We start from the raw sequence: 23,099 nt of genomic DNA on the forward strand, positions 1-23,099 counted from the left end.
AACTAATCAAATCCTACCATTTGTACCACCACTTTCCAAAAATGGCTGGTGAAGGAAATTCAAATGCTCAGCTGTTCTATCCTTGGAGGTGTCCCTGTCCATGTCTCCACACTCGGCCCACCTCCCACCTAAACTCCTAGAACCATCACCTTTATCGCAACCTTGACTGCAGTGCTGTATTTCACGTGTACTAGTATGTGACTCCCCTATCTGTGCTCCCACAGCAACAGCCTCTACCTCGGCACACCTCACACTGTACTGAACAGTCCCATCCTTGACTGGGAGCCCCAGGTTTGGGGGGTGGGGAGGGGCACTGTCTATCCTGGACTGCTTGCATACTTGGCACTGAGCAGGTGCTTCCAGAATGTTCCACAGCTCTGAATGGCACCAGCTGCAGAAGTTGATGGGTTGGTGAGTTGCTCTGCCAAACCCTAAGTTTTAAAAAAAGGAACCCAGGTGGGGTCCTTTTTTCACTCTATTTTTCCAGAAATCAACTGATGAGAGTACGCAAGTGTGTGCAGGATAGGATGGGGTAAGACGGAGAGCTGAGGGCTGGCCCAGGCAGAGGATCTGGGACACAGAGTTCACAGAAAGACTGGCTGAGGGGCCACATAGCTTTAATGTGCCCGAGCACCTTTTCCCCACTTTGTCCCTCCCTCCCCACTCTTCGTCCCCCCTCCTTCAGTTCTGGACAGGTCCAGCCTGCCCAAGGCTCTGCAGCTGACCGGAAGTGCTAATCCTTCTGTCCCCTCAGCCTCTCCAGTCGCCTCCGGAGGTCTGGGGGCACCTTAGCCCCAGCTGCCAGCAGCTCTCGCAGTCTCTGCTTGGGAGTCTTGGTGAGGTGGAAATTGCAGGGGACAGGGCCCTCTTCAAAGGTGACCCGGCAGCTCCGTGTCACTGAGTGGTAACCTTCAGCACTGGCCGTCACCATATAGTCCCCTGGGGTCAGCAGGCGCCAGTAATCTCCGCCCCACGCTGAGAGGAGTGAAAAGCCAGATCAGGGTTCAGTGATCCTCAGCCTCTGACCCAGCCCAAAGCCCTCCCACGCCTCCACCATCCCCTCCCCGCCACACACACCCGTGGTTACGTCATGGTTGATCCCATCCACGGCGATGACAGCGTCAGCAATCCCGAGCTCCGTGTCCTTGTCCCGCACAAATCCTGCAATGCCCATGCGCACCTGTGTGGGGAAAGCTTATCAAACCCTTTCCCTTCTGCATGAGACAGGGACCTTCAGTTCATTTTTCTGGCTATTTCCCCGCAAACTTGATAAAGCTGGTATGTCTATGTTCCTAGGTGACAGACTCTGATAAAAATATCTCCTATTGATAAATTACACCGGGACTGGGAGAACTATAACTCCCTGGTAGGAAGGAGCATCATCGGGCTTCCCCAAGTTCAATGACCCTGGCTATGAACTTGCCATTTTGGAACCCTTGGAAGCTATCCTTATGGAGTCAGGGCAAGGGACATGAGTTCCTGTGGAATCTGAAGCATCTATACCGCAGCACTTCCTGCACTGGCCTAATGTGAGTCATTTCTGAGAACAGCTCGGGAGCACGCTGTGGACCACAGCCTAGACTGCTGTGGGGTCCACGCCTACAGGCAAACAGTGTCTGACGCCACCTCGCTGGCAAACTGTGCTTCCTGTCCTAGAGCCCTCCGCGCCGACCTGCTGGCCCCTGGCATCTTGTGAGTCAGAACTCGGGCTGCGGGACCTTGGATGGATGACCCCGGGGTGGGAGCTGCAGCCTGAATGGAGAGGTCAGTCGGGAGTGACGGGCTGGCTGGGGGTGAGGATTCGGGTCCCACCTGTTCCAGGTAGGTGAGCAGGGCCTCTTTGTTGTTCTCCCACTCCTGGGGCAGTTCATTCTCGTGCGGGAACTTGTCACAGGACAGTTCCACAGTGATCTCAAAGCAGTTGGTGTGTAGGTAACTGAAGTCATTCATGCCTAGAGGAACCACAGACACTGGAGCCCAAGGCGGCAGGCAGCCTGCCCTCCTGGTACCCTCCTCTGAGCGACACTCCCCAATGGGAAGTGACACCAGCGCTGTATGTGACAGCAGATTCTGATTGGGGTACGATTATGGGACGGGTAACGCCACCCTCGGGCACATACTCCCAGGGACCGTGTGCCAGTCAGCCCCGTTGATGATGTTGCCATGTAAGGAGAAGTCCTGGTTGTGGCACGGTCGGCGATCCGGTTCCTGCATGGCCCAGTTAGTGCCAGCATAGACGGTGCTGAGCCAGCGAAACACAGGATCATCCGGGGTGGGTGTGAGTTCGCGGGCAGCCCATGGGGTCCGAGTCATGTCAAATGGGTAGGACACCACGAGCTCGCCCCCGTGGAGGTTGGCACTCAGCACAAAGGGGATCCGCTCCATCCACTCGATCACCGCCCGAGTTTCAGGAGCCACCTGGACAGGGGCAGGTCAGGACAGGTGGGAGTCAGAGACAAGGGTCCCCAGGGTGGCCCTCCACCACTGCCCCCAGAATACTCACAGTGGCATTAGGCAGGGTGTAATAAGTGGGCATGGGCAGGTGGTGGTTGGGGACAGTGTCGGGCATCAACCCGTCGTCCTCTGCTTCCCACAGTGGTGTGTTGAGGTCAGCAAAATTATGATTAAGGTCAATGCCCTGCTGGTTCCAGCGGCCCTCTGCCCAGCCCACCATCTCCGAACCCTGCAGGAATGGGGGCTTGGTCAGCCACGCAGGCTCCAAGCACCAGGGGAGAGGGAGCAGGGTGGCCCTCGGCCCAGGTGGCTTACCCGGCGGAAGGCAGTCTCATAGCCATCAGGGTTCATGGAGGGCAGCAGGTGAATGCGTGTCTCCTTGAGCAGCCGGGTCACCCGCGGGTTCCCTCGCAGGAACTCACGGCACAGGAACTGCATCAGGAGCAGGAGCAGCTCCCGCCCCAGGGCCTCATTTCCGTGCATGCCAGCCACATAGCGCACCTCAGGCTCTCCTGGGAACACACAGGGGCTCACGGCTGGCTCGTGCCCAGAGCCCTACCGGCACCTACCTCTCCCACCCCACCTGCCAGTACCCAGCTCATGCTCCCCAGGATGGTCCGACATTTCCATCACATACAGCTTCAGACCCTGGTAGCTCTTCCCGATGCTGTAGACGCGGGTGATGTTGGGGCATTGCTCATTCACCTGCTTCATCAGCTGCGGTGGGGGGCGGGGGGGGTAGAGTGTGATGTGTGAGACCCAGGGGTCAGACCCCATGTGGCCATGGAAGAACTTAAAAAAGCCAGTGACAAATGGGGACCCCATGGCACAGGACAGGCGGGGAGCAGCAGAAGTGAAGAAAGGCTCAGACAGGGAAAGGGCCGTAACAAGGGAATTTGGAGCAGAGTTTACGAGTCAACAGGAAAGAAAGGTGAGACAGCGCGGGTGGGAGAGGGGACATGAGGGTAGTCACAGCAGGTTATGCTGTGGTGAGAAGGGGACTGAGGCAGGCAGCTCCTCCCTCCTGGTCACAGGGGTTAAGTCTGACCTTCCTCATGGCCTTATAATTATGATGCCGGAAATCCAGAGGGTCAGAGGATGCCAGTGCAGGGGTCTCAGGGAATGGATCGCTAGGATCTGGTGGAGGGCAAGTTCATGGTTAAAGGTAAGTTCACAGGGAAGGGTGCATCCTGCCCACCCAGCCCCTGTCCGACTGCCCACCTGAAACCGGGCAGGCCAGGATCTCAGCCCGGAGGCAAGATGCACCTCCCTTGAGCCAGGTCCGGGGCAGCAGGCGAATGAAGCGGGCCACCTGGGGCTCAGGCAGGAGGTTCAGCACTGGCGACTCTGGATCCGAATTGGCAGGAAATACCTGGGAGTGTCAGGTACTTTGATGGGGCTGCTCGAACCCCAGCAACCTAGCCCAGGACCCAAATTCCCCATCAGACCCACCCTGGTGGACTCGGGTAAAAATTTGCACTTGGCATCCTGCCAAAGGGCAGCCCTAGGCAGCCATGCTTTCTGGCTGGCTCACAGCTCATTAGACAAATATGGCCACATGACTCAGAAGCAGCCAAACCTAAAACCAGCCAGGATCCCACACGATAGCCCGACGTATAAAAGTGTCCATGAGATGGGGAGGTGAGAGGTGATGCAAGAACCAGAGGCCCATCGCCACAAGGGGTGTTCCAGCAGGAAGCCATGGCATGAAGTGGCACCCACGCCATGGAAGAAGTATTTGGGGAGAATACGGGCGTGTTCCAAAGCAGCCTGGCTCCTGAGATTGCCTGCTTGGTGCCACTCATCCTGAACCCCTTTCTCCTGGAATGCCCAAGTGGGAATCTGTTCCTTGTCCCCAGGCCAGCCCCAGGCCAGCCCAGCACCCTAAAATGGGCCGGGTGCCCAACTCTCAGCATAGAGGGCCCAAGCCACATGGCACTACGCACCGCATCCATCCCAGTGCTGCGGTTCCGACTCCCCCACCAGGTCCGACTGTCATTGCTGAACTGGACCTTGTATGAGGTGACCCAGTCGTACCTGGCGGGAGGGGTGGGGAGAGATCATCGGTGGCCCTTAGGACTCCCACCCAGCCCATGAATCCCTGGCCTGGGGCTAGCCCACCTCACCTCCAGATAGAGTTCCTGCCCTGGGTGATGATGCCTGCGAAGCGGACAGGGTGCCTAGCGTCCACCTGAAGCCACGGCTCAGCATCCTGCTCCTCAGCACACCAAGCCCCATCATACAGATCGCCATCCTCTAGGCCTGACTGTGGGCATAGAAAATGGTGATCAGGCCCAGGTGGGCAGGGTGGGATGGACTAGAATGGAGGGGGAGGGCAGGAAGGAAGGGTCTAGGGGTTGCCTTGCTCTGAGCAAGGTGCTGACCTGGATATTGAGCCGTCCTCGGTGTGGTCCAAGACCAACGGACTGGCTGCTGGATGCGTCAAGCTGGTTATCTGAAACTCGAAGGGACTCCAGGCCCAAAGGTGGACAGCCTGGGGGCAGGGACAGAGCAGTGGCACAGGACGAGAGAGAGGTTTATGGCATGTGGGAAGCTGGGTCTAAGCTGGCCCAGCTAGGGGCATGCCTATGTTGGTGAGGTCGTTACATTAGTGCCTAGGTGCCCCAGGGGCTGCAAATCTGGGCAGGGCCCCTGGAAGGACAGTACCTGGTTCTTGCACCTCAGGAAGATCAATGGTCCCTGCAGGGCTAGTGGTCACCGGAGGCCTGGCAGTCACCAGGGGACTGGGGCTACTTAGCTTCTTTCGTTTCTTCACAATGACCTTTTTCTTCTTGATGACACGAATCCGGACATGCTGTCGTGAGGCCCCTGGGGACCAAGGAGCCCAGCACCGGGGAAGGGAAGAATGGCATGAAATCCCAGGTGGAGAGGTCTGCCATCCCAAGAAGGCCTGCATGCCACAGCAGGTTCCACCACAAGTATCTACGGAGCTGAGCATGGACTGAAAGGCCTGCACAGTCTGATCCCAACCTGCCTCTCCAGCCGCTTCCTTGGCTCCTTCTCCTTCCTGATGTGACCACATGCTTGGCCGGCCTCCTCTGACCCCCTCCAATGGAGAGCTACACCCAGCCACTAGGAACTATTTGGCAGCTCCAAAGAGCTGAGTGTGGTTCTTTACCTCTAGACCAGCGGTTCTCAACCTGTGGGTCGCGACCCCTTTGGGGGTTGAACGACCCTTTCACAGGGGTCGCCTAAATACATCCTGCATATCAGATATTTACATGACGATTCATAACAGTAGCAAAATTACAGTTATGAAGTAGCAACGAAAATAATTTTACGGTTGGGGGTTCCCACAACATGAGGAACTGTATTAAAGGGTTGCGGCATTAGGAAGGTTGAGAACCACTGCTCTAGACCGTTGCACTGGCTGTCCCCTCCCCAGCATACCACCCACCACCACCTCTGATTTTATTGCCTAATTCCCATCCTTCCTTCACATCTCAGATGCCCTCCGAGGAGCCCTCCTTAGCTCCAGACTCAGTCTCCAAAAGCCCCCGTGCCACCTCCATCACTGCATCTGCCCTCTGGGCGGCGATGTTCTGTCCTCAGAACCATGCCTGCCTGGTGCTCAGTCCTCCCAGGGCTGGACCTGTGTCCCGCTCGCCCTTCAGCACAGGGCCTTACAGGGCAGGTGCCACTAGCTTAGCTCCCCACGCACTCAAGCTCCACAGGGACCTCCAGGACACGCTGTATGTTTTCATGTCTGGTGCCCTGTGCCTTTGCACACGCAGTGTCCTTCTTGGCTGCCCCCCCCCCCTTCAGCAAATCCTGATTCAGAGATGCCCACTCTTTGTGAGCAACGACCCAACTCCACATGCCTCCTCTGAGAAGCCCTCCTTGACTGCCATCCCCTTGCCTTTCTCCTCTAGCTCCCACATCTGGAAGTCAGGCGGCCTGCCTCTGCCCCTGCCCCATTCCTCCAGACAGCCCCAGCAGAGTTCTCGGCCCTCGCAGTCTCCTGTTCCTCCCCCCCCCCCCCCGGCCCCCGACTCTCTCCTGCACACACAGTCCTGCTCTGAACCTTTTAGTGTCAGTGCCTTTGTCTGCACCTCTATCTCCCCTCCTCCTGACTCCGGTCTCAGCTTCCTTATCTATGAAAAGGAAGGTCTGGGGCTGCAAGAGGCAGCATCCCACTGGCTCCGGTCCCAGGACTGCTGACTGGGTCTGGCCGGGAACTGGGGCTGCTGAGTCAGCATCTATTGCACCGGTCTCGGAAAGTGTGTGTGTGTGTGTGTGTGTGTGTGTGTGTGTGTGCGCGCGCGCGCTGGGGAAGGGTCGTCGCCCGGGGGACAGGGGTGTGGGGGCAACCGACCTGTGGGAGGGGCGGGCCCTGCGGGAGAGCCACCGTTCTTCTTCTCCGCGGGCGGCTGCGCCGGGCTGCTGGGTAGGGCTGAGGCAGAGATCGGGGTCTCAGTGGTCCTGGGTGGCGCAAGGCTCAGCACGGAGGCGCCGGGCGTCTCCAGACCCTGACGGACGGCAGGCGCGAAGGTGGCCACGGTGAGCAGGACACCCCACATGGCGAGGTCCAGAGTGCGGAGGCGCTGGACCGCGGCGGTGGGTGGGTTGTCTTTTCCTGCCCGCTGCCCCAGAGCCCCCCGCCCCTTCCTGCGGCCGCCACACGCCCCCTGAGCCTCCGGCCCGCCCACAGCCCGCTCACTGGCCCGGGACCCCGAGGAGGAGGGGGAGGGAGGGCGGGGCGGACGTGCGGGGCGGACCCCCGACGGGCAGCCAGATGACTCGGCTCTCACCGACCATGCCCCTCCCGCTCCCGCCTCCCTCGAGCGCTGCCGACACCGTCTGCAAAGCCCCTCGGCAACCTCGGTTTCACTGCGAGGCTCCTGCCCCGCACGGGCACCTACTAGGTACCGCGCACCGTTCCAGATGCTGTGCGCGTGGCCTCTCAGTCCAACCTCATTCTCCAAACCGGTCAACCGAGGCGCACAGCGGCCACTGCCTTAGCCAAGACAGCCAAGCTCGGAACTTCGGAGGAGGAAACTACAACCCAAGAGGGAAATCCGTCTAGAGCCAGAGGCCGCCTGCCGTGGGAGAGTGAGGGGACACTGAGACGGGGCGGGGGATGGGAGGAGGGCTGGCCCTCTAGGAATCCTTCTGACGGACAGCCCGAGGGGCCCAGCTAGAGGTGGCGCCTCCCGGCACCACCGAACCCCCACCCCGGCCCCGCCTCCCCTCTCGCCTTTCCCTCCCTTCGCCTCCTCCTCTGCTCGCCCGGCTGCCACGTTCTGGTGTTATGTAATCCTAGCAGAGAAGCCCGAGCGGATACCCACGGCGCTGGGGCCCGGGATGGATGGGTCCAGGTTTGCTGGGCGTCCTGCCCTCTCGCCTTCCCCGCAGCCCTTGCCTCAATTCTCCTCCCCCGGCCCGCACCTCGCAGCCTCGGGTCTCCGGCCGCGGGAATACCCGCATCCTTGGATTCCAGAGCGCAGGACCCTGCTCATCCCCCCTCGAAGACCCTATTGACTCTCCCACGCCAGGGCCGCCTTCCCAGAAGGAAGGAAATGCGTCCGCTGTGCGCCTCTGGCCGACGCTTTGCCCTTGCAAGGAGCCCGCAGAGAGAGACTGCTATCCCCACGGGGAAGGGATGCCCAGAGGTGGCCAGGAATCTAACGAAGGACGAAGGGCCCCGAGCAAATATTTTTGGCAGGGCCACTACCTAGATAAGCAGTTCGAATCGCCCAAAGGCAGCGTCTCAGCACCGTTCTGGTGGCTCTATCTGCAGGATCTCTGGAAGGAAATACCGTCCCGCATTCCTGGAACTGAGGACACCACCAGCCCAGGCCACTTCATATACGGGAGTCCTGGAGCTCCCCAGGCACCTGGTCCACCCACCCGCGCTGGGTAGGCGCCCTGTTGGGGACGGCCAGAGCATCACCAGGTGTCAGACCGGCGGGGTCAAACCGGACCTGGGTTCAGCAGACTCGGTACAGAACTTGAGTTCTGGCTAGGAAAGAATTCAGAGCCAAGACTCAAACTGTAAGAGAACATTTATTTGGAAAATCACAGAGGTAGGAGAAGTAATTCATAGAAGAGATGGGCTTAGGAAATAAGTTATAGAGGTAGAGGAAGGGCCCTTGGGGCTAAGAAGTGAGGAAGGTAAAGGGGCGTGGCCTGGATGGTGGGGAGGAGAAAGGGGAGGGGATAGGCACTGGCAGGCTCCTGGGAGGAAGCGCGCGCTGGGTCCTCAGTCCTAAGGGCTTAAGGGTGGAGATTTGAGGGGAGGTCCCAGGGGAAGATCTCAATAGAATATTCAGCTGCTTTCCACGTGTGTCCTTTCAGGGTCCGGGTCTCCACTGATTGATTGGTTGTCTGGGCAGGGGGTCATTCTTTATTCAGTGCAGCTGGTTCTGAGGTCAGCGGTGGTGTGGGCCTTGCTTGTCTGGTTTTGCTGCTTTTCTGGGCCTGAAGCTGAAATACAACTGAGACCTAGATGTCATCTCTAAGGAGAAAAAGTCACAAGGTCCCACACTACAATTATCCTTTGCTAGGCAATCAGGGCGCCCCGCCCCGGTAACCTTCTGTACCTGGCCCCTCAGCCTTGCTCTGCTCATGTCTGTCTAACTACCAGCCACAGCCCGAAAGGGAGTAACCTGGACAGGACCCACCGTGGAGTGCTCTGCCTAGACGGCACTGCCAAGGCCCCAGATACCAGAGGGGCACTTAGAAAAACTCAAGGTAGGTGCTCCAAGCCAAGGCTCCTTGAAGTGCAACCAGGTCAGAGGCAGAAGGACGGGGTCAAAGGCAGAAGGATGGTACTACAGGCCAAGGCTTGGTGGGAGTGGGGGTGGGAGATGGAAGGCTGGGACAGGCTCCTATAGAGAAGCAGGTCTGAAGAAAGCCCAGTCTGTCCACTTTCCTGTCTCTGGCACCCACCCCCTCCAAGTTGGTCCCCATACAGCAGCCCAATCCTGTCAAGTTCCTCCTGGCTTACGTCCCTACTGGGCTCACCTGCAAGGCCCTTCATGACAAGGTTCTGCACCCACACCTTTCCCACCTCATCTCCCCACACTCACCCCCTGGCTCACATCCCACCAAACACACAGGCTTTCTAGCTATTTCTCCAATGCACCAGCCCATCCAACCATGGGGCCTTCGCATTATCTCACCTCCTTATTCAAATTTGCATCCTCATCAGCCAGATGGCCTTTCAGTGTCACCTGCCTCCTAGGGCCTTCCCTAACCATTCCGATGGAGTAAGCTCCCTCCTCTACACACACACTCTATGCTCTCACCCTTTTTTATTACGTTGTCTTCAAGGCGCTCCACATGACTGAGATTATCTTGTTTAATTTGTTATATGTTCACTGTTAGGTCTCTCCTCTCCTGTAGCAGGAGGTAAGCAACCCTCCAAGAAAGCCTTTTTTTTTTTTAATCCTCACTCAAGGATATTTTTTCTATTGGTTTTTAGAGAGAGTGGAAGGGAGAGGGAGAGACAGAGAGAGAAACATCAATGTGAGAGAGACACATCGATTGGTTGCCTCCCACACACGCCCTGACCAGGGCTGGGGATTGAGCCTGCAACCACGGTACATGCCCTTGACTAGAATTGAACCTGGGACCCTTAAGTCTGTGGGCAGACACTCTATCCACTGAGCCAAACTGGCAAGGGTCAAGAAAGTCTTTTGCACCCAAATGTTCACTGCACCTCAGGGCCTAGAAAAGTGCCTGGTCCCTAGTCAGTGATCAAAAGGTATTTGTATAATATATTCAAGGTTAGAGAGAAACAAGAAGAGCTGGAGGGTCTGGCTGGTGTGACTCAGTGGTTGAGCGTGGACTCAGGAACCAAGAGGTCGCTGGTTTGATTCCTGTCCGGATACATGCCCGGTGGAGGGCGTGCAAGAGGCAGCCAATCAATGACTTCCTCTCTCATCGATGTTTCTATCTCTCTATCCCTCTTCCTTATTCTCTAAAAATCAATAAAAGTAATAAGAAGAGCAGAAGGGAAGTTGACCCTTCCCAACAGTACCAGGTTTTGTGGGACAGGAGATGTCAGGCCATGAACCGGGACACCTGCCCCCACAAAGGGACTGGCAGGATAGGGCATGTTGGCCACTTCCCACCATCCCCTTAGCTGCTGGAATTCATGCCTTTTGTGTCCTGTGTACTTCTTCTTACCCCTCCTACCCCCTTGTGCCCCTTGTCTCTCTGCCTTGTCTATTGAGACTTTAGGGCCCCTTTACATCCCTCTAAGCCTCAACACCTTCTCATGCTCCTTTATAACTTCATCCCCTTACACTCCACTGTGTTCCCAGCCAGGCTACTTACTGCCTTTGGCCCTTGCCACTGGGTCCCTGGGGCTGCAAAGCCACCAAGCCTGGAAGCAGGTTCTGGAGGCCGCAGCTCCTAGGCTACAGTGGCAGGTTTGCACCCAAGTGAAACTGGACCCCCCAAATCAAGGCCGTTACTGCCTGTCACTACTGAGCCAATGAGCAGGGACAAGGCTGAAGCATTTAGGAGTGTTGATTTCAAATTGCCAGCAATACGGAATGAGCAGCGGGCTTCATGCCCTAGAAATTTAAAAAGCGCTCCCTCCTTTCTTCTGCCAGCTGGCTGATTATATAGGGGTGAGGGAAAAGAGCTCTGTGTAGCTGGGAGGGCAGCAGGGTCAAGGGAGCTTTAGGGTCTGCAGTCTGTGTGTCTGCCCTCAGGAGCCGGAAGTCCGACAGCTCAGCCCGTTCCTGGGACCAGAGAATGGTCAGCATTCCTGAAGCAAACTCCCGGAGGGGGCCAGGGTCCCGGCACAGCAGCCAAGTTAAAGCATGTCCTGTCCTCGGTTTGCTCTCAAAATGTATTTTCTTTTCTGAATAATGGACCCATCTGGGCTTCTTCAAGGCCACCTTATTTTTACAGCCCTGTTTTTTCTTCTTGCAACACATCCTCCAGTTCCCCAGCGTCTGTCAGAAACCCTCTTGGCTTTGGTTAGTAGGTGAATAATCTTTAAACAACTGTGGTTCTGTTCCGATTAAGTGCCCTTCCTCCCATCACAAGTACGTGCACAGCCAGATCGCTAGCCCCAGGAGCCAGGTAGGGAATCTTTCGTAGCCTCACAAGGGCAAGGCTACTTCACAAGCACAACGGAGCCAGACTGGGTGGGGACACCTGCCTAAAGGGATCCTGGTTCAAGGGACGGGCTGGGAATTGCCTGCCAGCATTGCCTGCTGCTAGTGTGGTCGGGCGGCTGGACGTGGAGAGGATAAATGACCTGGAGCCACACTGGTTTAATTTCACATCCGGTTTCTGCCGTTTACTTGTTCGGGTATCCTTGAATAGTAATTTCACCTCTTTGAGCCACAGTTTTCTCATCTGTAAAATTGGAATGATAATATTTTCTTCCCAGGGCCGTGATGATAAAGTGAGATAGTATGGGGTTCTAGGAACCCTGACATTAACCAGATGAATTAAAGATGGAGAAAACAGCTTAACACAGTCTCCTTGCTCCCACACACATGGATGGAATAAAACAATATTAAGAAAAGAAAGGAGGCTACGTATTTGGCTGCACAAATGGAAAAGTAGCGAAATCTACTGCCTACTTGTGTCTCCTAATCTCCTGTCCTGGTGCTGAGGAGAACTCACTGCCCACTAGGTACCCCCCCCACCCCATGGTGCACGTGAGCATTAATGGGGACTCCCGTGGCACCTAGATGCACAAGAGGCTCTTTCCCACATGCCCATCCTTCCCTCACCACCACCTCCCCAGCTCTCTCTTTCGTACATCAATGTCTAGGAGAGCCTTGCTCCTCAAAGTGTGGCCAAGGACCAACAGCATCAGCGTCTCCTGGGAGCCTCTTAGAAATGCAGAATCCCTCCCCAGACCTACGGATCAGAACTTGCATTTTAACAGGACTCAGCCCCAGGAGAGTCATGTGCATATTAAAGGCTGAGAAGCACTAGGTGGAGGTTTAGGGCACCTGCCCTTAAAATGCATGAGATTCACAACTTCCTGAGTTTGATGTTGCCACTGAAAATGTTAACTCAAGCCACAAGAATACATCCACATAACATTAGGAAATCAGTTTCATTCATCCTGGGAGGTTGTACTCCCGACCTCCACAATGTGACCTATATTAATTTTTCTTTTTTTAGCAAAATTATTTTTATCAAAATGATTTATAATAGTTTTAGAGGCAACTCACATTTAGGCTTGTAATAGAAGACGTTTTTATGCTTCTCCATTCCCAAGTCAACCACTTTAAATTATTTTTCCTTGTATTGACCTCTATGCTTCTATTGCTATTTCTTGATTTTTCTATGGTTAGATGTTATCTGTGGGTTTCTTGCTATGGAATTAATCTCACTCTCCTCCCACCCTCCCACCCTCCCACCCATACACATCCAAATACATAAACATACACTTCCCCTCCTTCCATTTTCCCAAAAGAGCCAAATCACTGGAGTCAATATGCAGAGCTAGTAAATGTTATTGTTTAACCTTTTGTGTTCCCTGGAGTTATTAATTACTTTGTTTTATCATTTGCTTGGTTTTCTAGGCACCAATTTAAATTCAATCCCAATGTTTCCAACAGAACTGAACATTTATTTTGAATATGTCTAAAACCAAAAAATTTCATTTTCTTCCAGAAACATCCCTCTTTGAACATCTACCTTTTGATTCCAGGCTGGGTTCTTTCTTTCTTCCTTTTTAAATAGTTTATTGATTTTTAGAGAGAGAGGAAGGGAGAGAGGGAGAGAGAGAGAAAAAAAAAACATTGATGTGAGAGCACAACATCTATCAGCTGTCCTGAGGATTGAGCCCACAACTCGGGCATGTTCCTTTGACCAGAATCAAGTGGTCAACACATGGGATGAAGCCCAACCAATTGAGCCACATCGGCCAGGGTGCTTTCTTTCTTTACCTGGGAGCACAGCTGACATACCAGGCCTTGGTCATCATTCTTCTTCTGTGCTTAGCCTTATTTATTTTTATTTTTTTTGTTAATCCTCACCTAAGGATATTTTTTCCATTGCCTTTTTTTTTTTTTTTTAGAAAGAGAGAGTGGAAAGGAGGGAGGGGAGAGGGAGGGGGTAAAAGAGAGAGAGAGAAAGAAACATTGATGTGAGAGAGACACATAGATTGGTTGCCTCCCGCACATGCCCTGACCTGTCCAGGGATGAACTTGCAACCCAGGTACATGCCCTTGACTGGGAATGGAACCCGAGACCCTTGGTATGCAGGCCAATGCTCTAACCACTGAGCAGCACCAGCCAGGGCTTAGCCTCATTTCTTAAAATTCCATACTGTCCTCTTTCTTAGTTTAATTCCTGTTTTTCTGAAGTACACACTCTAGTAACTTTCTAAGAAAAAGTATATGCAAAATCAAATTGCCGAGACCTTGTATGGCTTTAAATGTCTTTATTCTGCTTTCACACTTGAAATCATATGAACAGATATATGTTTCTAGGTTGAAAATCATTTTCCCTTGAAATTTTGTGGATATTGCTTTATTTCCCTGGGAAGTGCCAGACCGAAGGCAATCACCAAATGGTCCCGAGGGCTGGTGGCATTGGCTCCATGGATTGTTGAGCTCATCGCCATCAAAGATGTCAAGGCCACCACCCTTGAGTCTTTGGACAGGGCCCTCTGGAGGCAAATATGCAGCCTGATTCTCTGTCTCCTCCTCTCCTAGGGGCTGTATGGCCACTGTTCCCCTTACCCTACTCCCTTCAGTTTTCCTTCAAAGTATACTATGTGGACAAAATTAAGTTCTCTCAATTACAACCTATTTCCATTCTTGCCTCTCAGGTCACTAAACTAGGATGTGTTGGAACCATCACGCAATTACACATCATCAATGGAAGTAGGTTTCTTTCCTAAGTGACCAAACCCTTTATTATGTGTTCATTTTCCTTAATTGCATTCTCAGAGAGTGACTCTAACGTCCGGTTTGGGGGTTACTATGTTGTAGCCCTCTATGCCATTTCTGGAATCCCAGTATCCCGAACACCTACACACCATAGTACTTACATGCCTAACAGCTGCCTCTTGCCCCACTCCCATGTCGCAGGTCACATGGGAGCTCAGCCTTGGAAAGCCTCTGGTTCCTTCCTGACAGAGTCTCTGCCTTCCAGGGCTGCAGTCCTGAAAAATCCCCCACAAGGGCCCACAGGCATCACCCTACTCTCAGGGCAGAGAGCAGTGGACGGGAAGATTGAATGACTTGTCCCTGGACACAGCTCTGAGCACCTGCAGGAGAAAGAAAGCAGCCCCTTCCCTTTGGTCAGCCACCCATGTAGTGATGGGGTTAGAATGCCTTCCTGGCAGCTCAGGTCCCCCTGGGAGGGCCCTAGGGCAGAGCGTTAGCAGAAGCACGAGGGCGAGTCCGAGTTCTCAGAAAGAACTGACCTCTGGCTGAGCCCCGCCTGAGCCAGGAGCTGCTTGTGAGGCCAGAACCAGCAGCAGCCCCTCCCTACCACAGAGCCCCACCTGGCAAGAGGTCACAATGCCCCAGCTGCCCAGTCCCAGAATGGCAGACCGAAGTGGCAGGAGGTGAGGAGGATTGGTGGGTGGGTGGGGAGGGGGAGATTCCCAAGGAGCCCAATTCCCCACTCCCTGAGCTCATCCTTGCTTGTCTGTCTGCCATCCCCTCCCACACACTTCCATCACTACCTCCAGGACAGCCCCTTCCTATAACCTCCCCCTCCCTCCATGACCCAGCTCTGTTACCCGGGCCTGAAGTCCTTGCTTATCCTACCCCTGTCTCTCCCAGGGGCCTGGGTGCTGGGGAGGGATTGGGCAGTTCAATGGGTCCATGTGTGTTCTTCTGGGGCCCTAGCCCCGCCCAGCTCCTGGACAGTGTCCTAGGGCTGGGAGCACTGGGGTTGACAGTTCGGGCAGTCTTTTCCATGGCTGGCCCAGCCTTGCTGCTGCTGCTGCTACTGGTCAGCTTCCTGGCCTTCGACCTGCTCCACAGGTAAATGGGCAGCAGCCTGGCAGGTGGGCAGGTGCAGGCAAGCAAGCAAGTGGTCAGCCTCCCGAATCCCAGCTGCTACCCTCTCTCTCCACAGGCCCACAAGTCCCACCCGGCCACAGCACACACTTCTCACAGGGGGCCAAAGTCAAGGGGCCGGCGAGGGCCCAAGACAGCAGGAGGCTCTACTCCTGCAGACAGTGGCAATCACAGGACGACTCAGCCTCCAGGAGGCTCTGCTCCTACTGCTCCTGGGCCTGGAGCTGCTCTTGGGAGCCCGAGGCATGCCCTTGGCCCTGCTTGGCCTGGCTTTCTGCCTCTATCCTTGGGCCTGACTGCCCTCCAGAAATACACTGGCCATGCTGCCTCCCCAGGCTTCCTTTCCTCCATTCTGGGCTGGGCAGGGGGGAGGGTACACCTTTGTCCCCAGCCTGAACATCAGCAGACCTCCAGCAATGATAGAAGGTGAGATGAGGTAAGGCACAGGGAGCCCAGGGCAGGATGTGACAGCCATCTCAGAACCTCCAGGTTGCGGCTGGCCATTCTGGCCGCCTCTGTGGTTCTAAAGAATGAAGGCCCAAAGAAAGACTTGCGAGAGAGCAGAGTGGGACGCATTATTAGCCAGTAGGGAAGGGACGGGGATCCAAGAGGGCTTTCCACAAGAAAGCATGAGGAAGTACGTCTGTGGGCTCCCAGACTTCCCTGCTAGCCTAGAGGGTCCACAGAGAGAGGCCCAGGTGAGGCTCACACCCTGGAGTGGCTCCTTTCTTGGCTGGACCCCACCCCAATCCGGGTCACAATGGGGGTCCTCTAGGGAGGGGGTGGGGGAGGGAGAGTGAAAGAGGGGCTCAACTCTGGCTGCCAGGCCATCCTGGGCGCTGCAGGCAGCAACATGACTTAGGGACCACTGCCCAGAGGTAAGACCCAGACCCCAGCTCAAAGCCCCACCCCACCCACACTGGTGCCCTCCTGACCCCTGCACCCCAGGCACCTCCAGGGCTGCTCCTGCAGCTGGCCTAGCCTCTCCCCAGGTGCACCAGCTGCGATGCAACAGCCTCGAGTGGAGACGGATGCCATCGGGGCCGGTGAGGGGCCGCAGCGGGCGCTGCCCTGGTGGGCCTGGGTCACGCGGCAGGATTGGGTGCGCTGGTGCCTGTGCCATGTGCCCCAGAGCTGGACCCAGTGGTGGACCACCTCGAGCTGGCGGCAGCCACTGCAGCGCATGCTGTGGAACCTGGAGGGGATCCTCTACCTGCTGCTGGCACTGATGCTGTGCCACGCGCTCTTCACCACCGGCTCCCACCTGCTGAGCTCCCTGTGGCCTGTGGTGGCCGCAGCCTGGCGCCATCTGCTGCCCGCCGTCCTGCTGCTGATGCTCAGCGCCCTCCCGGCCCTGCTCTTCACCGCCTCCTTCCTGCTGCTGTTCTCTACGCTGCTGAGCCTTGTGGGCCTCCTCGCCTCCATGTCTCACCCAGGCTACGCTCAGGACTTGGACCAATAGAAGGGCAACCCATCCCGCTGCCTGTGTCTGTTAGCCCTGGCCGAAGGCCTGAGGCCCCGAGGGAGAGGGAGGGCAGTGAGACTAGAGCCTTCCTGCTTCAACAGGCCCAGACCTCCAGTCCCTAGCGCAGGTTGTGGCATGGGTGATGTTGCTGGAGCTGGCAGGGTAGACTGGCCTGACCCCTGGGCACCTCCCTCAAGCTGATGCTGCAGGTACTTGGTGTGGGGGGCCCGGGGCTTTGAGGAGAGGGGATAGGGCAGAAGGCTTAGCGAGGGGCAGAGCTTGGCCAAGCCACCAAGAGCTCCGATGTGGGTGTGGTGACACCACTGGGGCGCCCTTAGAAACTGGCAACATCTTTTTTTCTTGCAGCTGCCTCAGCTTCAGACTCATGAGAACTGCTACCTGGGTACCCCTGGACTTGCCATTCCTCCCACCAACCCTCTTTTTCCACTTCCCCAAGCTCTAGGAAGGGCCCACTGACAGAAGCCTCGCTAGAAGAGGGCTGGCCACAAGCCCCATGAGACTTCAGCTAACTCACCCCCCAGACCTGTCTGCCCAGACATTCCCCCGCTCCCTAGATACCTTAGCTCCTGCCTCAGTCCACATCCCCAAGTCTGGAAAATGGGCTGAATAGGGTAGTAAGGTTCCCAGAGAGTACCCACTCTTTAAGTCTCCTGAGATCTGTTCTGGAAAAACAAACAAGTCCCATTTCACCCACCTACACATGGGGCCTTGGCCAATTAATTTTTTTAAGCTTGTGCTAAGTGCGTCAACAGCAATACCTATGTATGAAGTGCTTTGTAAAGTCCAGGAAACAATCAGATACTATATTGAACTCTTGAGAACATTCTGTAGACTCAAAAGGTCTTTTGAGCCCTAAGGCCATAGAAAGAGCAAGAAGCTTCCCTGGGCCTTCGGGGAAATGTTCCGCCATGAGTAGAATTATAGTGGTAAACAGAGGATGGATGGGTGTGGACAAGATGTAAAAATGTCATGTGTCATGAAATCTCAAAATCTGCAGATGTCGAACTCTCCTGATTGTGAAATGCTTGGGCCTGGGGCTTAGTGCCAGGAGATGCTTGCACAGCTATGTGAGTGGGAAGAGCATAGCCCATGGTTTCCAAAATGGACCCAGCTGCTCACAGCACCAGGCGGGTCGTGAAAGGTGGCATTCCCGATGCCCAGGGTGCTGGCTGTTTGCACATCTGCTAACCCTCCAAACAAAACAGTGAGTGATCAACTGTTACCAAGTAAGGCACATGATAGACAGCTTTACCCATAGCTAAGACCCAACCACCTGATCCCTACCCCACTTCTAACCCCCACCCAATTCCTGACCCTCCCAAATCCTGTCCATCCCTGACCTAGTGTACTTCTAAGCCTACAAGCCCTGCTCTTAAAGCCCTCGACCCAAAGTCCTCCTCTCCTGCCACCTAAATACTCAAGCCCTGAGGACCAGCCCCTAGAACCCAGGTCATTCTTGCTAAAATCTATTTGCTGTAGAATTTCATAACCCTCCATGCCACTGGTTAGAAGCCTTCAGCATCCATGCCTGAAAACCCAGGCATAGTCCTTCCTTCCCATTTCCTTGTGACTGTCCCTGAAATATGGCCCGGTAGCAAGGGCAAGGCAGGACATGGAGGTGGGATAGCCTCGTGGTTAGCACGGGCTCTGGTGTATTAGCTGAGGCTGAGTTTGAATCCCAACATTGTCACTTTCTACTCCATGGCCTTGTGGGAATTGCTAAGCCTTCCTGAACTTCATTCTCCTCATGGGTAAAACCAAGTAAGAACCCCTGTCTTAGGGCTCCTGCAGGGCTGCTGGCATGTGGGTGAAGTTCCTAGACTGACTCCCCACTCTGCAAACCATAGCTATGCTACTGCTGTTCCATTTTAGAGATGAGAAATCAGGTTCAAAACAGCTACTTGCCAATGGGAAGGCCAGGTTGTTGGAGTCCTCGTCTACTTAACAGGACACTAAAAATAAAGCAATAGAGAAAATGCAACCTAACGGGAGTCTCCTGGATGCTATCCTCAGGTCCACCATAGCCTTAGCCCAGCATTGCTGGTCAGCAAGATCACTCCTGAGCCTTGAGCCCATTGGTTCGGGCCCAGACCAAACACATTGCGGGACAAGATGTGGGCAGAAGCAAGGAGAAGGCCTTCTTCCCTTCCCCACATAAATACAGGGAGGGGCAAAAGTAGGTATACAGTTGTTTTTAGGGAAAATACAAGAATTAATAAACAATACAAGAATAAACTCTGTGATTCACATACTCACAACTGTAAACCTATTTTTGCCCCATCCTGTATATACCTCCCACTCTCCTGCTCTGCTGATGTGGAGTAAGGTGGTACAACCAGACTGGGTAGCAGATGGGTAGTACTTACCAAATTAGATCAACACATGCCCTGTGACCCAGCAACCCAACATGAATTCTCACAGAGGCCCCTAAGGGCCTTGCTCAAAGTGTGGCCCCAGGACCAGCAGTATCAGCCTCACCTGGGAGCTGGTGAAAAATGCAGAGTTTTGGGCCCCACTCTAGGCCTGTGGAATCAAAGCCTGCATTTTTTTAAATTTTTATTTCAGAGCCTGCATTTTAACAAGATTGAGAAACACTGCATAGGAGGATGTGTTTGAGAGTAATGATTGCACTGTTATTAGTGGTGGCAGGAGATAAGAAAAGTGAAACATAGTGTAAGCACCGCTGAGAGCAAGCAGCAGTTAGAAGGGGCAGGAGCTATAGAGATTGATCTTGAACTCCTAGCTTTGAGTGACAAACTGAATGAGAAATAATACAATTCTTTGGATGAAAATTCAAATTCATGCCAGCAAAACACACTTTGGTGGGAGGTGGCAAGAACGCATGAAAACAAAAGAAACGGTTGAGTGGCTAGCTCTAGGGGGCAGGCGGAGGGGAATGGAGTGTTCAGTTAAAGGGGAATGAAGTGAGGAACCTGACAGACTAAAGGAAAATGATAGCATGAACATAATCCCTGAAATTCCTTTAAATGTAGACCAAGTCACCCATGTAGGGTTAAAAGGCTTAAACATGCGAGCTCAGGGAGAATGTACATGCTGGAACGAAGGCGTCCTAAGCCTTTGGGTTTGGGCCAAGAGGGAGAGCTGCGAAGCTCCAGTGGCCGGAGCGACCTGGGAGGCTGAGTGGAATCTCGGCCTGTCCTCCCCCGCCAGCCACAGCCTGCTCTGTCAGGATTGGGACGGGAGTGGGGGTCCGACCAGAAAAATAATCAGGTTGGGCGGGGAATGAAGAACGCAGTGAAGGAGGAGTCAGCCTCCAGAGACCTGCATGTAAGAAAACAGGAATCCACAGCCGCATGTGCAGGAGCAGGAGCGACCCGTGGCAGGGCTTCCCTCTGCCCCAAGGAACAGGGATCGGCCAGGACACGGGAGGGCCCGAGAGGGTGGTGTCAAGGGGGCTCATGAGGCTGGGCACCACTTGAGACAGTTGTCAGTGGCCATCCTGGGGGAAGGAGAGGGGTCCCTGGAAGGAGGAGGCGCTCTCCCTCAGACCCGTGTGTGCAGGGGAAAGGGAGGCCATGTCCTCGCTGGGGGATGAGGGAAGCTGCTCTCCTCACCCAGCAGTCCGTGGCCACAGAGGACTTGGGGGAGACCGGGTCATGGCGGGAGGGGGTGCAGGAGGCAGCCTGCGCTGCACGGGAGGTAGCCCCTAGAGCAGGTGCGAGGTGCGCAATTCCCCAGGCTCGAGTGCGCCGGAGAGGGACCAGGGCGACGGCTGGAGGGCGTCGAGGCGGGCGCATTGACCGTGGAGGCGGAGCGGGGCGGACAAGGACCTGAGGCTGGAAATAGCAAGCCTCGTAGGGGTTTGGAGGGCTGTGGGCACCCACCCAGGGAAGGTGCTCGGTAGCCGTCCGGGAAAATCGACAGCCAGGGAATCCCAGCTTGCGGACCCGGCGACCGACGGTGCAAGGGCGCCCTCTGGCGGATATTTCCAGCTCTGGCCGCGAAGAATCGGGGTTGGCTGGAGTGTTGGTTGAAAGAGGGGAAACATTTCACAGGCCAGGCGAGGGTGGATTCCGGGAAGGGTCATCTCCGGTCCACGGTCCTCACAGTGGCGGCTTCGTTGATTCCTCACCTCTGACCCCAAATCTTCAACCTGGGTCCCCCAACCAGAAACCCAGAAGCATACAGGGCTGAGCTCCTGGGAATCCTGTAGAAGGAAGGGCCCCATCTCGCAGGCTTCACTGTGTCTCAGACTCCTGGCCCACCCCTACTCTGTCTTCCCGTTCCTCCTGGGGTAAAAAGCTGTCTTTTGTGAGGTCTGTCGGGGTCTGGAAGTAACCAATTTTGGACAGGTTATTTTTTTTCTGAGACAACATTTCCATCTATAGTTTGGATCTTGCATCCTTTATACTGCCTTCTTACTTTTCAAATATTTCCCATTTTAAAAATAAAAGAACTTGATTTAAGATCTGTTGTTTCCACCGTGCCCAGCGTGCTCAGTGGTTAGAGCGCCAGCCTGCGCACCGAAGGGTTCCGGGCAACCAATCAATGTGTTTCTCACATGATGTTTCTCTCTCTCTCTCCCCCTCTCCCTTCCTCTCTCTCTAAAAATCGATTTAAAAAGAAAATCTTAAAAATACCCAACATACAACCCACTTACTAGAATGACTAATATTAAAAAAACTAATATTAAGTGTAGGCGAGGATATGGAGGAACTGCAACCCTCATACACTGCTGGGGGGAATGTAAAATTGGAAAACCACTTTGGAAAATAATTTAGTAGTTTCTTAAAAAATTAAACATACATCTACCACATGATTCGGCCATTTCATTCCTAGATGTTTACCCAAGAGAAATGAACATATATGTCTATTCAAAGATTTGTACATAAATATTCATAGAAGCTTTATTTGTAATTGCCAAAAACTAAAGTACACAAATGTCTATCACCAGGTAAAAGGATAAATAAACATTGGTTTAGCCATAAAATGGAATACGACGAACTTATGAAAAAAGTGAACTACTGATACACACAATGACATGGATGTTGTTCCACCAATCCCATTAATTAGACTGAGTGAAAGAAGCCAGAAGAAAAAGAGTACCCATTGAATGATTCCATTTATATAATATTCTAGGGAATGCAAATTGATCTATAGTAACAGAAAACAGATCAGTATCAATAGTTGCTGGGGGACAGGAGTAGGGAGATGGGAGGGGAGGCAGGAAGGGATTCTAAAGAGGCAGAAGGATACATTTCATTGATTGTGATGATGATTTCACAGGTGTATACATGTCAAAATATATCAAATCGTACATTTGAAATATGTGCAGTTTACTGTCAGTGACACCTTAATGAAGCAGGTTTTTAAAAAGTATAGGTGTATTTCTTTGCAATCAGAAAGTTTATCTTTATCTTTCACCAACATATGTGAACTAAGATGAACTCAACACACAATCTATGCGACAACTTGGATTATATAACAGAAGGCAGGTCATCGGTTTTTGTTGGGACACTTTGTTTGGTTAAACTGTTTTGAAAAAAATCTACTAATTTTCTTTTATTAAAAGACTTCTCCCTCCTCCCCCAAGACACACACTGGGAAAATAAAGGCTGGCATCGCATCTGAAGTGCTCTTGCACCCTCTACTCCTTTCAGGAATATATTGGTATGGCAAAGGAAAGGACACTGGAGGCATTCTTTAAAAAATAAGAATCTAGTGGAAAACAGTATGGAGTCATCTCAAAAAAATTACAAATGGAACTGCCTTATGACCCACTGATTCCTTTTCTGGGAATTTATCCAAAGAAACCCAAAACACAAATTCGAAATATCTGAGCCTCTGTGTTCATTGCACAGTTATTTACAATAGCCAAGATTTGGAAGGAGCCCAAGTATCATCGGTAGATGAGTGGATAAAAAGCTATGGTACGTTTACACAATGGCATACTACTCTGCTGTAAAAAGGAAGAAAATTTTACTCTTTGCAACAACATGGATGGACCTGGAGAGGAGTATGCTAAGTGAAATAAGCCAGGCAGAGACAGACAAGTACCATATGATTTAATTCATATGTGGTTTCTAATGAACAAACTGAACTACAGCAAAATAGAGACAGACTCATAGGTAAAAAGCAGACATCTCTGGTGTGTGTGTGTGTGTGTGTGTGTGTGTGTGTGTGTGTGTGTGTGTGTGTGTGTTGGGGGAGTA

The 23,099-nt window shown here is 53.7% G+C and overlaps 3 protein-coding genes across 3 annotated transcripts; 2 read left to right on the forward strand and 1 right to left on the reverse strand.

Moving 5' to 3' along the window:
- Nucleotides 1-598: 598 nt before the first annotated feature.
- Nucleotides 599-7,028, reverse strand: CPXM1 (carboxypeptidase X, M14 family member 1). The gene is made up of 14 exons (XM_014462316.2): nt 6,791-7,028; nt 5,122-5,283; nt 4,839-4,948; nt 4,581-4,720; nt 4,401-4,491; nt 3,676-3,826; nt 3,503-3,591; nt 3,048-3,171; nt 2,770-2,966; nt 2,504-2,683; nt 2,121-2,418; nt 1,813-1,952; nt 1,078-1,180; nt 599-975 (listed from the first exon to the last, which is right to left on the reverse strand). The coding sequence occupies exons 1-14, from the start codon at nt 6,993-6,995 to the stop codon at nt 734-736; spliced, it is 2,232 nt and encodes a 743-aa protein (XP_014317802.1). The 5' UTR covers nt 6,996-7,028; the 3' UTR covers nt 599-733.
- A 203-nt stretch (nt 7,029-7,231) lies between these two features.
- CUNH20orf141 (chromosome unknown C20orf141 homolog) lies at nt 7,232-15,736 on the forward strand. Its single transcript, XM_006096450.1, has 3 exons — nt 7,232-7,340; nt 15,149-15,404; nt 15,499-15,736. Exons 1-3 carry the CDS (start codon nt 7,232-7,234, stop codon nt 15,734-15,736), a joined length of 603 nt encoding a protein of 200 aa, XP_006096512.1.
- Nucleotides 15,737-16,237: 501 nt separating this feature from the next.
- TMEM239 (transmembrane protein 239) lies at nt 16,238-16,913 on the forward strand. Its single transcript, XM_006096383.1, has 2 exons — nt 16,238-16,318; nt 16,433-16,913. The coding sequence occupies exon 2, from the start codon at nt 16,447-16,449 to the stop codon at nt 16,900-16,902; it is 456 nt and encodes a 151-aa protein (XP_006096445.1). The 5' UTR covers nt 16,238-16,318; nt 16,433-16,446; the 3' UTR covers nt 16,903-16,913.
- Nucleotides 16,914-23,099: the final 6,186 nt, after the last annotated feature.

The sequence above is a fragment of the Myotis lucifugus genome, unplaced genomic scaffold (assembly GCF_000147115.1).
Source record: "Myotis lucifugus unplaced genomic scaffold, Myoluc2.0 scaffold_178, whole genome shotgun sequence".
In the NCBI taxonomy this organism is placed as follows: Eukaryota; Metazoa; Chordata; class Mammalia; order Chiroptera; family Vespertilionidae; genus Myotis; species Myotis lucifugus.

What these genes read in the sequence shown, in the direction of transcription:
- CPXM1 (XM_014462316.2), bottom strand. Translation starts at nt 6,995, where the DNA reads ATGTGGGGTGTCCTGCTCACCGTGGCCACCTTCGCGCCTGCCGTCCGT. An exon ending in TGCTCACCTACCTGGAACAG is followed by an intron (nt 1,181 to 1,812) that starts GTGGGACCCGAA and finishes TTCCCCACACAG; the next exon opens with GTGCGCATGGGCATTGCAGG. An exon ending in CAACCATGACGTAACCACGG is followed by an intron (nt 976 to 1,077) that starts GTGTGTGTGGCG and finishes CACTCCTCTCAG; the next exon opens with CGTGGGGCGGAGATTACTGG.
- CUNH20orf141 (XM_006096450.1), top strand. Translation starts at nt 7,232, where the DNA reads ATGCCCCTCCCGCTCCCGCCTCCCTCGAGCGCTGCCGACACCGTCTGC. An exon ending in CCCGCACGGGCACCTACTAG is followed by an intron (nt 7,341 to 15,148) that starts GTACCGCGCACC and finishes TCCATGACCCAG; the next exon opens with CTCTGTTACCCGGGCCTGAA. An exon ending in GCCTTCGACCTGCTCCACAG is followed by an intron (nt 15,405 to 15,498) that starts GTAAATGGGCAG and finishes CTCTCTCCACAG; the next exon opens with GCCCACAAGTCCCACCCGGC.
- TMEM239 (XM_006096383.1), top strand. Translation starts at nt 16,447, where the DNA reads ATGCAACAGCCTCGAGTGGAGACGGATGCCATCGGGGCCGGTGAGGGG.